The following is a 16,753-nucleotide window of genomic DNA, read 5'->3' as shown; positions in this document are numbered from 1 at the left end:
CCTGAGCAAACTGAGTGGGGCACAAATGGGAAGGAAGCACAGGGAAGAAATCGTCTCTGTTAGTGGTGTGTTAATGTCAGTAGTGGCGTTTGTAGGCGAGGGGCTGGGAGTTCTTCAGGATTCAGTGCTGGAGAGCAAGTCTGCAGAAGGAGGCGGCTGTTCCTCGTAACAATGAAGGACATGACAGCTATGGGAGCAGAAGGTGCCCAGGGGCTGCGGTCCCATTATGAGCCATGTCCCTGCAGTCCTGTGGCCATCAGCATCTTGTGGCCATTGGCATCGCTTGGCCATGAGTATCCCGTGGCCATCGGCATCGCCTGGGGTGGGCCGGTGTCCCACTACGGCTGCAAGGTGAGGGCAGGTACAAAGAGGACATCATGGGGCACAACTCCTGGGATATCCCAGAGGGTTTTTTTGTGAATATAGGGGGGAGAAGCTAAAGTTCTGGCTGCAGTGTATTTTTCAAGCAGCTATACGTGTTTAAGGTGAATCAAGTACAACAAAACATGTATGACAGTCTGTAAAATTTGCAACTTATTCAATAAACACTGTCATGCAGGTTGTCCCAGGGGGACAATATTAGATTGATAAAGTGACTCAGCTGCGGCAGTTACACTGCAACATCTGTAACCGGGAACATCAGGAGACAGGCAAGTGGGTTTTTATTTTGCCTGAACAAAGCTGTGCAGGGGCAGCAGACACAGACCGATGGCTGGAATTATTTCCCACCTACAAGTAGAAGAGTGGGAAATATTTGTTAATTTTTTCAGGCTAGGAAATGGTATAACCAGTTTATAAAAAATAAGTACACAAATAATCAATTAACAAAATGATCCCTGTTCATTGTTTGCACCCTGGGAATGATCTCACCATGCTGGTGTAATTCCATGGGCTACGTACCAGACTGAGTGAGATCAGAAAACACCCCAGAGGAACTAAAAAAATTAATAATTGAAAAGTTGAAAATTGGATGAGAAACAAACACCTGTCTTTATGGTTCATTTCAAAACTTTGAAAATATTTTTGTATCAAGGGATTCAAAGAATCCATTTTTTTTGAACTCTTTTTGCTGAAACGTTCGTTAAAGTTTTTCCTTAAGTTAGTATTTTCTCAAAAATGCCAAGTGTGGCATCACCATTTTTCGCTATCAAATACAGTATTTCTGACCATCGGGACTGGTTGGCTCCAACTTGTGGCAGTTTTGCTGCGCTTCTGGGGAAAACCAGCCACTTACCTGGAGCCACCCCATTCTCTTTTGCTAGAGATGCCTGTCCCTGTGCTTACCTGTGGGAAGGGGGATGGCACGGGGAAGGTAACTGGTATTTATGTCCCACTGGAAGTAGTTTGGGTCAGAAGATGCCAGGGAACTGCAAGCTATTACATGGTAATTAGATACGTTGTCTTTTCTTGATTCCAGGTGGCTAGGTGAATTCAAACTTTATCTTAGTGACTGCATTTTTAATGCCTGGTGGGAAGCGTGAGGACGGTCAGGGTCGCTGCACGTGTGCCTGCCTTGTGATCTCCTTGTGGGCATTGCATTGCCAGGTGGCTGATAGCAGGTGAATGGGCACTGGTGTAATTAGCTCATTAAAACCAGGTAATGTCTTGTAAAGCCACCCAGGCGTACACACTCAGCGTATCAGGTGTACATTTTCTCCCTTCAATAGAAAGCATTTCCCTACAGCATTGCTACAGGTATTATTATTCTGTTGTTTGGGATTTTTTATTCAGGAACAAAACCTGTGCGGAACCCATTTGTTTCTAGAACAAGGATGTTAAAATATTTTTATTTTTACTGAGTAAATGGGGAACAGCTCTCAATATAGTATTGAAACAGATTAAGAAGTAAAAGGGGGGAAAAAGATAAAAAGCAGCCGTGACGTTGTGGGTGGACTAGCTGGGTGCTGCTAGACCAGACCTTGGCAGCCTTCACAGCCGCAGCACTGCACCACCGTTCCTGCTCTTGTTCCGTTAGTCACTCTGATGCCCACATCAAACCCTGCAGGAACATCAGAGCTGAAGACCCCAGCAAAGATACCTTCTAGGGCCTGATGTCTCTGAAGTGTGTCCCCCACCAGAGCCTGGGCTGTCCTAAAGTGTCTGCAGCCATGTTTCATGTCACTTTTCTAGGCTAATGGCTCTCTCCCCTTCTCTGCCTTTTTCTCTTAGAGACATCAAGCCTGACAACATTTTACTGGATGAGCATGGTAAGTGCCAGCTGCTCTGTGGCCATGCATATGCATAAAAGCAGAGTCAGAGGCAGGACATCCAAGTTCAAGTTTAGGTGCTTGCTGTTTTCCTCATTTCTGTTGCGTTCTCTCCCTCAGTTCAGTTCAGAACGGGACCATCCTTCCGTGCTTTCATTGCTGTCTTTTGCTTTTTGAGGGGCAGCGTCGTGTACCTCTGGGGCGCTGGGCACCCCGGGATGTTGCGGTATTTCTGGGGGTGTCTAATCTGACTGACTGACCTCCTGGCGTATCGTGGAGGCATTGGCAGGGACAACACATTTTGCCTAGCAGACCTTATTTTAAGAGCTTCTTGGCTCTTGCTTAAAACTTACTCAAAATGTAATTATTTGAATGGAAATGCTCATGTGTGTAATGCAGGCTGTGTGTAACGTATGCTCACAAACACAGTGAATTATGGTTGAAGAGATAATCTTCATTCAGATGTTTTCTTTTTTCCTTGGGCATTTGCCCTTGGGAGGGAGCTCCAAAGAGGAGTTGGGTCTGGGTATGTTATAGATGTTGCTATCATTTTTTTCTTTAGTCTTTTTCTCAGGCAAAACTCTAACTTGCATTACTCTCTCGACACACTTTTTCTCCTGACAAAGCTCTCACAGTGAAGAGTTGTCTGATATTTATTAGCTTTTAACTCATTAGAAAAATACTTTGTCATTTTGTATTTTTTGAAAATCCATGTAACTTGCTTGTTGTGAGAAATCTTTACTAGCAACCGTAGCAAGGCACGCCAAGAGAAAAAGTCAGTGCAGGGACAAGGCATATCTGAATTCATTATCACTTCAGAGGCTGTAATGGGGATGCTGAAGCTCCCGCGGAATCTCCAAGGCTCTCCTGTGTGGCTGGGGTTGCCTGGAAGCACCATTTTGCATATGACCTCTAATTTCAAAGTGCTGGCTAATTATTTATTTAGGAGCTGTCAGCAAACCTGCTTCTGCCTCCAAGCGCCGTAGCCTCTCTTTTGCCTCTCTTGGTTCTTCTCCTGCTGCTGCCCCATGTGCAGATGGGTGCAGAGACCCGTCCTCCCTCCCACCGAGGACCTGCTGGTCCAGCTGTGGCCGGGCTTCGGCACTGCCGCGGCCCAGGGCCACTCTCCCGGCCAGCGCTGGCAGCCAGGGCTGTCTGATCAGCCCTCACCCTGGGAAGCTCCCAGGTGACCTGTCCCTGTGTTCCAGGGACCCCCGTGCCCCATAGGGCTGGGGTGACACAGCCGCCCGAGAGGGAGCCGGGAGCAGGAGAGCCGTGGAAATGTAGGTCAGCATTCCCCGAAGACGGGAAAAACAGGGGGAACAGCTCTGCTTGTCTCTGCAGTTGGCTTCAGCTCAGTGGGATGTAACCTGCAAGCTTCTATAATGACGCTGCAATTTGGGTTGATTTTTGAGCCTGTTCTCTGCTCGCTGTGATGTTTTAACAGTTGCAGAGGTTTCAGAGTTATTTTCTGTGGCTGTACCCTTCGGTGTCCTTCTGACTATGACTACTTATATTTCTTTTCTTCATCCATGGCAGCAAAGGTGTATCCTCTCATGCATACAGAAAGCTTTGTGCAAACACAGTTCAATTTTTTTCTTGTCCCCAGAGCAACTGTTATTGTAGCATGTTTATCTGTATTTAGCCTAGTAGATTGTGCTTGTTTTTCAGTATCTCTTCCCCCGTGGAACGGGCTGCAGCTCCCCATTGCCACTCCGCTACCTTCACCAGGGTTTCACAACTGTGATCACAAAATATCTACTATTTGCTAGCATCAATTTTTTATAACGTTCTTGATTGAAACCAGTCCCCTGAGAGTATGAGGCACCTAAAGACTATCAGCAATCAGACTGCCGTCCTGCAGTTTTTAGACTTTTCTTGCCACCTCACTCTGCCCTTTGGCCCATCTTCCTTTCCAGCTGTGAAGCACCTTTCCAGCTGTGACTCTGTGCCCTTTCAGATGTACGCACCGAAAGGCGCCCATGGCTGTTACAAACCGCAGCGCCCTTTTTGCTGCAGTTAATCACTGATGAGGCTGCAGGAGCCCTTGTGCACATCATCTGATCTTTGTGTAGGAGACTGGTTCAGGTTTTTGGTGGCACAAATGCCTCTCATGGTGCCACATGTTGAAATGTGTTGTCCCACTGCTGCCAGTCATGAACTTAACACGCACCTCATGCGTTTCCCTCTGTCACACTGGTCAGTGACATTCTGTATTAGCATATCGATTTCAGCTAAGAAATTGAAGTGAGCCATAAATAAAGTGGGATATCAGGCAAATGTATTTCTATGCAATAAATAAAGCAGCTGTTTGACATCAGAGATTGGTATCAGGTCCCACAACAAAAAAATCCTCAGCAGATGACCACCTGCAACAGTCATTCTCCAAGCACAAAGTGATTTCCTCCTTTAATGATAAGGCTATCGATTTGGCTCAGTGACAGCACAGCTCACCTGGTAATAAAAGAATATAACAGATGGCAGTTTCCAGGAATTGTGACTAATTCATCAGGAGTTTTCGTCTGGGTCATTTGTCTAACAAAATTGAAGAAAAGCTCGGTTTTATCTCTAGTAAAACTCAGGTTTTTTGCAAGAGCCCCGTAATGGCTTGTACCTTTCTTGCACCACTGCCAAAGGGTCTCGAGGGCAGTGCTGCAATGGGTGAGTTCTTGCCAGTGCAGGGCACACATAGCCCATTTTCTCTCTAATCTCAGGTAAGAAAGTTACAGCACAGTCTGTCCAAGAGCCTTCATGTGCTCCCAATGCCTCCAGTTTCGTATTCTTTAAAATGTTAGGCTAGTTGAATCTGCAGAGGCCTTATACTTTTTGCACAAAAGATGCTCTAGAAAGGTGAAGAAATTAGCAACAGAGGTACTGAATATAATAAAAAAATTCTTTGCCTTAATGCAGAACCAAAAGCTTGATCTGAAAGTGGCAGTTTCAGGCAGGGAGATGAGCTTCGGGCAGGACACGGTGTGGAGCGCGGCTCTCTCCAAACTGGCCACAGTTGGAGGCGCTGAGCAGTCAGGAAAACATGAGCCTTAAAGTTTGGGCCTCAAGCTGAGCAGCAACACCCAGCACTTTGCTCTTGGTTGCCGGTAGCTGCCATCCCTGGTCACCCCATCCACCCCTGTCCATAACGCCGCTGCTACTGCTCAGCCTCGTCGCACCGCCCGGAGCTGCCTCCCTTGGCCTCGTGGGCCTGAGCTGGTAATTCCCCGTTGGAAAACTGGCTAGTTTAAAAAGCTTGTGATTTATTTGAAGCGAATCATTTAAAAGATGCATCCAGAGAAAGGCACGTTTGTGCTTGGAATATCAAATTCTTAATAAGTCTTTATGATTCATATTTATGAAAAGAGCTCCCCAGAAAGTGGAATGCAAGCTAGAGATTAAATAAAAAGCAGTGCAAGGACATAAAGGACGTATCCAGACAGGACCGTGGTATCTCATTCTTTTCTCTCAAGTACTCCCCAGCTATTTTGCCCGATCGTTAGTGTGCAGAGTGAGGATGAGAGGGTCAGTGTGTAACGCAGGGTGAGCAGCCAGGAGAGACACGTACCCTTGACGGATGTGTCGGGTGCCGCGGGCAGGGGGCAAGCTCTGACCTCTCGCTGGCTCTCCCCAGCAGTGCCCATGGCTCAACGGAGGGACCTCAAATTTTCCTGTCTTCCTTCCAGCTCAAGCCTGGCAAGCACTGCAGATTTGATATGGAATCTGTCCAGGGTGCGTTTTGCACTCTAGCCACGGCCAATATGGAGTGTGGGCAAGAGGCTCCCTGCTTTACACACTGCGCTAGCGTTGAGGAGACACAGGCAGGAGCATAGTTGTGATACAGTGGTTTTGGGTGAAATCACAAATTCTACTTTTATTCTCCAAATTTTCCCAGTTAGATCAGATATCTGCAGCAGGCAAATTTGTATCACTGTTGTCATATAACAGATATGTAGGTGCAGTTGTGAAGATTTACGTAAATGTTTCATGGCATCCAGACAAGACAACAGGAGTTTGTTACCAAAACATCAACTTTTAGACATATGAAGGTGATCTTATTCTACTTTTACTTCTGAACTCAAGCAGCAGTGAATTTCTAGCTGTTGAAGCTGATGACTGAGGGAAGTATTGCCATAGCATCTCCATCCATAGACAGCCACTTTGATTCGATCACTGTGGTTAGAGGAAACAACAGCAATTCAGCCACCCTCTGTTACTGCAGAGGAGGGTGATGAGTCTGCAAAACGCAGCATACAAAACATCTGATGCCTTTGATAACGAGCCCAGCTCTGTCAGGGCTGAGCAAGTCCGGTGCCTTACGAGGAGATGCCTGAGGTCAGGAAGAAGATGACTTTTGAAGCCAGCACTGAATCAGAAGAATGAGGCTGAACCAACCCACAAGTTTCAAAGAAATTCACTTGTATTGGTCACCTGTATGGCTGTACGTGGTTGGTCTCCTCACTGATGGGAGTTTAGAGAGTAAGCAATAATAAGATAACTGCTTGCAAAAACAAACCAACCTGCAAGTAAAAGAGCAGGCAAGAGGTAGGTGGAAGCATTTCCTTTCTCATCCCTGCAAATCACAGCCACCTCTTATTTTCTTTTCAGTTTGCAGGCAGCAGTTGTGCATATTGTAGCAGTGAGAGCAGAAAACATTCTTACCCCACAAGGGTTTTCATGGTGTTACAATTTCTTGTGCAAGGCTCTTTTGCTTGCTGCCAAAGGTATTTTGTTCCATTCCAGAGACGTCCTCTAAAGAGGAAAACGGAGAGAGTGTTTAGTACCTGGGGACACCAAAGGGCAAGTAGCTAGAAAGCAAAAAATACCACGGATTTTGTTTTTTTCCAAAACATAGTGGAATTTTTTCTGTGAGAAAAGTTCGGTTCTCTTTCCCCCAAAATTTATTAAGACTCAAAACAATCATCATTAAATGCCTTCTTGGAGAACTCCATGTTTTGCCCCCCAAAGGGTAAATAAGGGGATTTGATGTAACAGATGCATCTGTAAGCAGCCTGCGAGCTGCAATATTTTCTATCGCTTCTCCCACCAGAATACTTTTTTCCTGGAAACTCCTTTCCATAGAGTATTTTAGTTTAAGTTTCTGATTCAAAGCTGTCTCTCATGTGAAGTTAAAGCAAATCAAGTTACACATTAACCTCTGTCTTTCAGGACATGTGCACATCACCGATTTCAATATTGCCACGATGCTGACTAAAGAAATACAGGTCACCACCATTGCTGGCACAAAGCCATATATGGGTAAGAACCGATGACAATTATGTATTCTTGAATTGCCATTTTATGGGTTTGATTTGACAGCTGTGGTGGGATACAGATGAAGGCCTTTTAGATGAGAATTTGGTCTCTTTTCTGCCCGATATGCGACAAAATGCATGCGTTTGTCTGACACGCGGACCAAGCTCAAGGTGCTGCAGGGGAGCGTGGGGGGAGCCCCCCCCAGCAACACCCTGACACAGCTGGAAAATATGTGTCCATCTACTGATTTCACACAACAGACCAAAGCAAGCGTGCTGTAAACACAGATTTTAGTGCTGTTATGCCATGCTGTACAGCATGTTTTTGATTATAAACTAAGATAGTTGCACTCCTGAGATCCCAGAGCATTTCACAAGCAGCAGTCAAGCCCTGTAGCAGTGACGAAATGCTCTTGCTACCCTTGAGAAGGAAAATGAAGCACAAAGTGTTGTATTTGGTCCCTCAGTGCATTAGCACAAGTCTTACACTGCTGCATCACTAGCAATAATTTGAATTTTGGTATAAATTGGCTGCTTTAAAAACTAGCTTTACTCTGTGCTTAGGCCAAGTGGGTGGACTTAATAGTTGCTGTGTTTCTGGGCTGCAGCCTCTGCTCAGCGCGGTAGGGAAGAGCCCGTGCTCCAGCGTCAGGCTGACGCAGCCGAGAGCATAGCCGTGCTGATGCCAGGTCTGCATCAGGAAGCAGTGAGCAAGGTGTTGGCTCCGAAGGCCACTGCTGAGGACAGGATGCTGTCCCCAGACAGCAGGACGGAGGGCAGTTGTCACTGGGGTCTGCAGAGCACAGCAGCGGCAGCTCGGCATTGCCCCGGGGAGAGGGAGGCACAGCTGGTGCAGGAGTGGCTGCCACAATTCGACGATAAATGCTGATACTATTCTTTCAGTCTTTCTGAAAACCCCTCCTATGGTACCGATGTTGCCAGTAGCAGCAGATATGGCTGTTTCTGCCAACGAGTGAAAACCAGCCACGTGCAGCCCTGGAGATGGAGCTGTACAGAGGGGAGAGCCACAGGTGGGCTCTGGTTCCCCGGTGCTCAGCCCGTTCTCACACCGACCTGCCCATGGTGCGCAGAGCACAGGGTTGGTGCCATGGAAGTGGGGTACCAGCCTCCAGGTGCCCACGGAGCTGAGTAGCTGCGCTGGTTGCTATGGTTACATACCATCCCCTTCCCCTTCTTTCTTCAGTTCACAAAAAATGCAGGTTTTGGGGAAATCTTTTTATCTCCAGGCAATGGCATGGGACTAATCCCAGGCAAGAAAACCTGTCAGGCAGCTGTAGCAGTGCCAGGGCAGGATGTTCTCCTGGGGCAAAGTGGCTCTGGAGCGGGTGGATCACTCCACAGCAGCCTTGGGTCAGCTGGAGGAACAGTTTTCATGAGCAAATCAACACACGTGCATGGAAGGAAGACACACCATGATTGCTCCCTATGCAGACCTCCTTTCCCTACTACTCAAAACAAATTTGCTTTTTTTTCTTTTCCCCTTTATAAGGAGCTGTGGTTTAACCCCAGCCAGCAGCCAGGACCACGTAGCCGCTCACTCACTCCCCCATGGTGGGATGGGGGAGAGAATCAGAAGAGTAAAAGTGTGAAAACTCGTGGGTTGAGGTAAAGACAGTTTAATAGGCAAAGCAAAAGGCGCACACAAGCAGAGCAGAACAAGGAATTCATTCCCTGCTCCCCATCGCAGGCGGGTGTTCAGCCATCCCCAGGAAAGCTGGGCTCTATCAGCTCCATCAGACAAATGCCATCACTCCGAACTTCCCCCCTTCCTTCTTCTTCTACATAATACAGCCTCCCTGCAGCAGTTGCATGGCCAAATCCCTTAGGGCGATGCCCTTGGAGTCTCCTTTTTTATCAAGATGACCAAATTGACCTTTCACCTTTGCACCACCAGTGCAATCCTTTTAAAAAGGAAAACACGCACAAAAAGAAGGCAATGCTCCGTGTTTTGGTTTTTTAGTGCAATTCTTTCCTCCCAGCTCACACATAAAATCCTACAGTATTTTTTTTACTTAATCTCAAAAGGGAAGTTTATTGGCTAAGAAGGAGCATTTCAGTCTGTGCCTTCACCCACTTCCTATGAGCTTGGTAACCTCCTCCTAAAAAGCTGTGGCTCTCGGGCTTCGTTGAGTAAAATTTACTTTTCCCTGCCAAGGGCGCAGTTGACACTATGTCTGCGTTTACACTGCATATTAATGTTTCGGAAGAGCTGCTTTCATTCACTGTGTGAGGCTGGATTTAGGCTCTGCCAGATTGAAATGCTTTAAATATAAACAGAGAGATTTGAGTAGGACAAGAATAGCTTTCTAACCTGAGGGTCTGCTGAGTTGAGGGCAGAGCGGCTTTCGGGGGAGGTGAGGGGATATTCAGTCCAATTTTTTGCCTAGAATGAGTGAGTTAGGGTTAGTCCTTATTCTGAAGCACATTTGCTGTGGGATAACAGGCCAGTCCTGTGTCAGCAAGAGGAGTTTATTCTTTCTGGGCTTTGTGGGTAGAGCAGCACGGAGGGGAGTGTGGGGGTGCCGGGTGCCAGGTGCCGCGGGAGCACAGCAGCGCAGGAAGGGCGCGCTGGGATGCTGACCTGTGGTGCTTTGTACAGGGGAGGAAATTAATAGGATCTGGTGAAGCTCTCGGTCATTATATAGGGCATTCTGCAATCCAAATGAAGTGGATTGTGTTTATTGAATGTTAAACATTCCAGTTACAAAGGTGATAGCACACCTCTTTCTCAACGCCATCCCACCATTTACACACATTCATCAATTAAGTTTTGTAACGTTCCACTCAGGTCAATTATTGACAGTCCCATTTCACTGGCGGGGAGAATAAGGCACAGAGGAGCTGAAACTCTTGTTTGGGTAGAAAATGTTTCATACTGTGCTAATTGCACATGTAGTTACTCAGCAGGGTCAAGGCTTCAAGGTGTGTCTGTTCCGAGGGCAGGCAAATATCTGGGCTAAGCTGGCGTGCTGGGAACTGGGTCAGGTCTGGCTGGCATGGCCATGGCGCTCGGCACCGAGCAGGATGCAAGGGCGGATGGTGCCGCTGCGCTGCAGGGCGGGAGAGCGGGGTGGTCTGCGCAGCATCCTCCATGTGGAGCCTCCTCGGTGCAGGTTCTGCACAGTGTCCCACACGCTGAGTCTCCTCGGTGCAGGGTCTGCACAGCATCCTCCACGCAGAGCCTCCCTGGCACGGGGTGTTTCTGCATCACAAGGCGAGGAACCTGACAGAGCTCAAAAGATGAATTGCTGCAGGGAAACCTGTGCATTCTGATTCCTGTGCGCCTCAGCGGTGTTTTGGTAAAGGACCAGCCTACCAGCTGCTTGCCATTGTTTTGAAGAAAAAAGCAGAAATTTTCAAAGGTGTGATAATGGGTAATATGCTAATTTGTGTCCCAGGCAGAACAGCAGGGGTGCTCTCTGTGGCACGGATCAAGCATTCTGCGTTGCTCATTTCCACTTGAGATTGCAGCAAGGCAAACTTTCTTTTTTCTGTATTTTGCAGCACCTGAAATGTTTAACTCCACAAAACCCACCGCCTATTCCTTTGCTGTGGACTGGTGGTCGCTGGGAATCACCGCCTACGAGCTGCTCAGGACCCGGGTACTGCGCGCGCGTCTCCTGTCCCGGTCCGACCATCTCTTGCCTTAAACACTCTGTTGGAAAGGTTAATGCTCTGTAACAGGGCTGGAAGGGCTGAGCCAAATTTAAGGCCTTAAGGGTTATTCCAGCATAGGAAGCAGAATCCTCATCTTCACCAGGGTTCTTGTGATCGCAGCAAAGAGCTCAAAGAGAAATCTGTCGCATCATGGAGTGGCACGTTGCAACAGTTCCCCGCGGTGCCCAGCGGCCGCTGGGTTGGCCTGAGCTGGGCGAGACAAACCGAGCTGGTCACGAGTGACAGCTCCTGAAGTCTGGGCGGCAGGGTAGTTTACTTTGGGCTCCCATCCTGCAAGGAAAAAAGAAAACTTGAAAAAAAATCTCATTGCTGTTGTAATAAGACTTGATCAGTTTGAGCAAAAGCAAATCACGATGTGTAAATTATTAATAAAGCACAATCCCTGCCTGTCACATCAGCGTTCTGCTGCTAACTCAGGTAAGGTTGGGAGCCTTGTAGACAGATGGTTAGATGAGTGTTTTGGACATGTTGTGCAAAAAAAGCGGGAGAAAATTATTTAAATTACATTCTTTGACGCAAAAGGTTGTTTAAAATCTTGTCAGGCTAGGAAACTTCTTTCAGTACGAGTATGTAAAACAAGTTTTTAAGAAACTCTATCATCAATCTTTGCAGAATGCCTAAAAAAATGTTTTCTTCGATATATTATAAAGAACAGATTTTCATATGAATTTGAGTGTTTCAAATTGTGAGTGATCGAGTTAGTACCCATTAGAGAGACTTGGTTGTCTGACCTGTTGGGAAGCAGAAGCCATGTGCTGCCTGTAAGCTTATTAATATAATATTTTAGTTTTCCATTTGTAACATTAAATGAATTGCAGGACTGGTCATCACATTGACTTTTGACTTGATGTCACTCTTTCAAAGTTGGGCTTAGAAATGCTGTCAGGTGTTCAAAGCTGAGGCACAGCCATGGTGAGATGGTGGCACCAGTGGTGGTTACCGCATGGGGGGAGTGAAGGGAGACCTGGAGGTCCATCTAGTGTCGGTACATGTTAAGCACAACGCACCTGATTGGATCTCACAGTTTCTAGATACTATTTTTTAAATGCACCTCACCACCCTGAAATGCCGTAAAAATCTGGGAATCAAAAATCTCTCAAAATGGAAGCACTCCACCGTTGTAAATTCTCTTTCAAGGTGAGGCACGTTGTTGTAGTTGGGAGTTAAACATGGGAGTGACTTCACCTGGTCGGTGACGCCAGCTGTGCATGGCCTGTCATCTCAGACCGCGTTTCCCGGTGCTTGGCTGGTGCCGTGCCGCCAGGAACCCTCGGAGACGCTTGGCTGGGACACTGGGCACAGGGCAGAAGGGACATCCGGAGCACGATGTCATACCCGGGACTTGTAACTCTTCCTGGGACATCGTTTTTCAGGTGATTTGATAGGTGGGAGAAATCCTGCTCCTTTCTACTTGTGTCATCTCCAACATGAGTGAAGAACTGAAAACAGCAGCACATTTTGCAGTGAATATTGGGGCTGCTCTAACCACAGCACTATATATCTAAAATCCTTTTTGATAGCCCTTTAAAGACACAAACATTGAAAAGGCCAAGCAAACACAAGCTGGGTAATGACTCTAGCTTTTGGGGGTTGCCTCCTATCTGTCATGCTGTTTAAATATCTAGTTATTACTGTTGTTCTTGCTGACATTATTATTTTGTTTATTTCAGCTGAGCTATGATCACACAGGGAGAGGCTTTCAACGGGAGGCTTGGGGAACGTACAGGGAGACTTTCTTTTGTGCTTCTTTGCTCTGAAAAGATTTCCCAAGGAGTCTGAAAAAATAGATAAATTAAAATGCTTTCCTTGTGGCATTTTTCACAGAGGCCGTATCATATTCGTGCCAACACTTCCACAAATGAAATCGCTCACGTGTTCAAGACAGCCACAGTGATGTACCCCGCTGCTTGGTCCACAGAGATGGTGTCGCTGATCAAAAAGGTGAGGGCAGGGTGGAGGTGGGTGGCGTGGGGTGGGATGTGTCGTATCTGCTGAAAGCAGCCGAGTCCTTCCACTGGGCTTTGTGGCCTTTGCAGTAAATTGTGGGGATTCGTTGCAAATTGTGTCCAGATCTGGTGTTAGTGACCTTCAGATGGCACCATACGATAAATAGGCAGCTCGTAACGTTGCAGCCGCACTAATGTGATAAGCACCTCGCAGCGCTGTAGCCCGGAGCGATGGGATGCAGGTTGTGTTGGCTGCGGCTGCTGCCAGCGCGGCTCTTCCAAGGACACGTGTAGTCTTTGCTTCCAGAGCTTCTCCCATAACTTTGTCTCTCTACAATAGCACAACTTGGAAGCAGACGTTAATATATGTGTCAATAGATTTGGCAAAAAGTCTGTGTAATATTTTTTTGTTTTTAAAAACATTTTTCCCAATAATGAAAAGATTTGCAAGAAGTGCTGATACTGTTGAAGTCCTTTGATGCCATGAGGTTTATGCACACCACTGTAATTTTTTTTTAACAAAGCTTTTATCAAAATTGCTTCAAAATCATTACTGGAATCATTTTGAAGTTGAAATCATGTTTGAAGCGAAGCCATATCTTCAATAAACAAGACCAATGCTTGACAGTGTCAGACACTGCTTGCATACGGTGTCAGCAAAGCTGAAATACTAAGCCTTACCTAACAGCACTATCTGCAAATTTTGGAAATTATATAAATAATTTTCTAATTTTCAAATAAGTGTAGGCAATAAAGTAGTACTTAATGTAGATTTAATCTATATTTTTGTTCCAAATAACATGTGGAAGTATTTTGTCCTCTCTAATGAAATAGTCTCAAACTTTTTAATGAAAATGAGACGTCAGTTCTTTGCTGAGACAGAATCATGGCGTATTTTCCAAGAGGAAAATTGAGGAATATCTCCATTTGCTTAAAATTAAATGTAGCTAATATTTCATTAAACCTAACAGTAATATAGGGATATTTCCTGCAGATGTCCTCTGTGTTGTTACGTTGGAAGTTTTTCCCTGGAGCACACCATGCCTCAAGCCATATAGGCTCCCTTGGGAATAAATAATGCAATGTCACATTATTTAAATTTCCAGGTGCCCCTTTGCATCTGATTTAAGACCCGTGTGTATTATATATGAGGCCAACTGTGGCTCCGTCCTGGTTCAAACATCTCCTGTGACTTTTTGTATTTATTAACGTTCAAGGCAAATTCTCATTCGTGGCAGAGCCGCGTTGCTGTCATTTGGACAGGAGCGGACCTCGGCAGAGGGAGGGTGTCTCGGTGCCACTCGCCCTGCAGAGCCCCCGCTGCCCACAGCCCTGCACCCCAGTGCGGGGCCGGGGGTGTGGGTCTCGCCACGTCCACCCCTCCCCGGAGGGCTTGGATCCACCCTTTTTCCTGGATTTTATGCAATGTTGAATCCTTGAATTCCAGAGACAAACCTCGATCATTTCCTCCCACACAAATAATTCCTACAGCAATGTTAAAAAAAATGCTGAAAATAATCAGTATGAATCCATTATTTCACGCTGGAATTGTATGTATGAATATTCCATCACTAGAGTGAGAAAACAGGGGATGCTTTACTGATACCGTATTAAATTGGGAACACAAAGGCACGACTTTAACTCCCCGTTCTGAAACAAATGCTTATTTTTAACCTTGGACAAATTGTCTAAGGTCACTGTGCTGCCTCATCAGCTGCTCCTGACATAAAAAGGGGAATAAATAGCTTCAAAATGGTGAGCCCCACGCACGCGCTGGTGAAGTGAGTCTGAGCTAGAGCAGCAGAGAGAGGCGCCCGCTGGAGGTGCCGCTGTTGGTGCGGTGTCACCAACCCGTGTCGCAGGGTGAGGCACGGCCCACCCTGGGGTCCAGCCCAAACTGGAATCCATCACCGCAGCCCCTGGCGACTCACGGCACCCTCCGACCGTCCCACCCGCCGCGGGCGAAACCGGCGCCTTCGCAAAAGGCAGCTGCTGACAGATGCCCACTCAAAGTGTGACAGTCGTGTCCCTGCCCCAGCCGTCACCTGCTGTAACTCTGCCATAGACACCCTGTATGTTCCTCATCTCTGATTTCGCATCCCAGGGTCTCCCTTTCTCACCTCTTCATTTAACTCTCACTGCAGTTGCTTGAGCCAAACCCCGAGAAGCGTTTTTCTCAGCTGAAAGATATCCAGGACTTTCCCTATCTGTCAGATGTGAACTGGGATGCTGTTCTGCAGAAAAGGATAATGCCAGGATTCATTCCCACGGTAAGGCAATTTGATTTTAAAAGGTTCTCCATGTGCCCAAGTGTCCCACGCTGCAGCCTGCCCCCCCCACCCTCCGCCTGGCCCCAGATCATGTAAGACAAGTTCTTACAAATTTTGACAAGAACATCAGATGTGTTTCCTGTGGGTCGAATAACGAGTAATGGGGAATGGCTACAAAGTGTGGGTGCCCCAAAATTGATCTGCTCTGTTTATAATATTCCCAGAATTTCTGGGTGTGGGACGCTCCGGAGTGTGGCATGCCAGATGAAAGACAGGCTGACGGTGCCTGCGAGCCCTCCTGCGCTGACCCACCATTCTTAGCAGCCTTGCTGAGAACGAGCTGCTCAAATGCAAAACCCAAGGAACAGACACAGGCTCATTAGCAGCCTGGAGATCATACGCCATTTTATGATAATTATTTCTTCCTGTAAGGACTCTCCCTAACAAGCCCATTGTTCACAGTAGAATAACAAATGCAGTACCTTAGTGTTTCTGATCCTTTTTTAATTGGATTAAAGCAGCACAGAAGTAACATAACCCTTCCAGAAAATAATCCAAGGACTGTTGCGTGCAATGTTACTCCGACTGTTTTTCAGCCAAAGAAAAGTTGGGCTAAACTATGAATATTTGTTAACTGTACGTATTTCCCCCCTCTGTTGCTGGTTTTCTCTGTGGCGGGTGCTCGTGTGATGCTTTAAAACCAGTTTTGCAGGCTGCTGGCCCCTCCCAGCAAAGGCACAGCCCAGGCAGAGCGACCATCCTCCTCACCTCGAAGCAGCCAGAGGGCAGAGGAGAAGCAGTGAGCACAAAAAGAGCAATTGTCACACCTTGACAAGGTCCCCTGGCTGCGGGAACTGATAAAATATGTGAGATGTACAGCAGGTGCTTTGGCTATGTGTGCAGTTGCAATAATTTTTTACAAAATTCAGCTCCCAGATGCAGTCCAATTTATGAGAGACTCTTCAAGCCAGGCTCTGATCACTTAAGGCCGCCTCTCTCTCCCCTCCAGAAAGGCAGACTGAACTGTGACCCAACCTTTGAACTGGAAGAAATGATCCTAGAATCCAAACCGCTTCACAAGAAAAAAAAGCGCTTGGCGAAGAAGGAGAAAGACACCAGCAAGAGCAATTCCTCCCAGGTGAGAGCAAGCAGATCTTTCCCTTGTGACCAACTTTATTCCCAAGACTCTGCCACGTCTTCCCTTGGTGGAAGGCAGCTTATATACACACTGGTTTTGTATGAGAGGAGAGTCTTAATGCCCTTCTCCACACTGCAGTGCTAAAGATGCTCTATACCTAAAGATATCTCAGTATCTCCTTGAAATTGTCCCTGTAATGTCGTTCTGTGGCAGCTGTGAAGACTGGACTAGATGACCTTTAAAGGTC

At 46.8% G+C, this 16,753-nt stretch overlaps 1 protein-coding gene across 2 annotated transcripts in view; it reads left to right on the top strand.

Annotated features, from left to right (window-relative positions):
* Positions 1-16,753, top strand: part of STK32A (serine/threonine kinase 32A) — a 35,883-nt gene that overhangs the window by 16,350 nt on the left and 2,780 nt on the right. For both annotated transcript variants that reach the window (XM_074603766.1, XM_074603767.1), the window contains exons 6-11: positions 2,170-2,207; positions 7,368-7,457; positions 10,979-11,076; positions 12,977-13,093; positions 15,243-15,368; positions 16,378-16,506. In XM_074603766.1, the coding sequence (XP_074459867.1) occupies positions 2,170-2,207; positions 7,368-7,457; positions 10,979-11,076; positions 12,977-13,093; positions 15,243-15,368; positions 16,378-16,506 (598 nt within the window). The remainder of the gene's footprint in view (positions 1-2,169; positions 2,208-7,367; positions 7,458-10,978; positions 11,077-12,976; positions 13,094-15,242; positions 15,369-16,377; positions 16,507-16,753) is intronic.

This window comes from Larus michahellis, chromosome 11, assembly GCF_964199755.1.
Source record: "Larus michahellis chromosome 11, bLarMic1.1, whole genome shotgun sequence".
NCBI classification, from domain to species: Eukaryota; Metazoa; Chordata; class Aves; order Charadriiformes; family Laridae; genus Larus; species Larus michahellis.
This window is presented reverse-complemented; position numbering and strand designations above follow the sequence as displayed.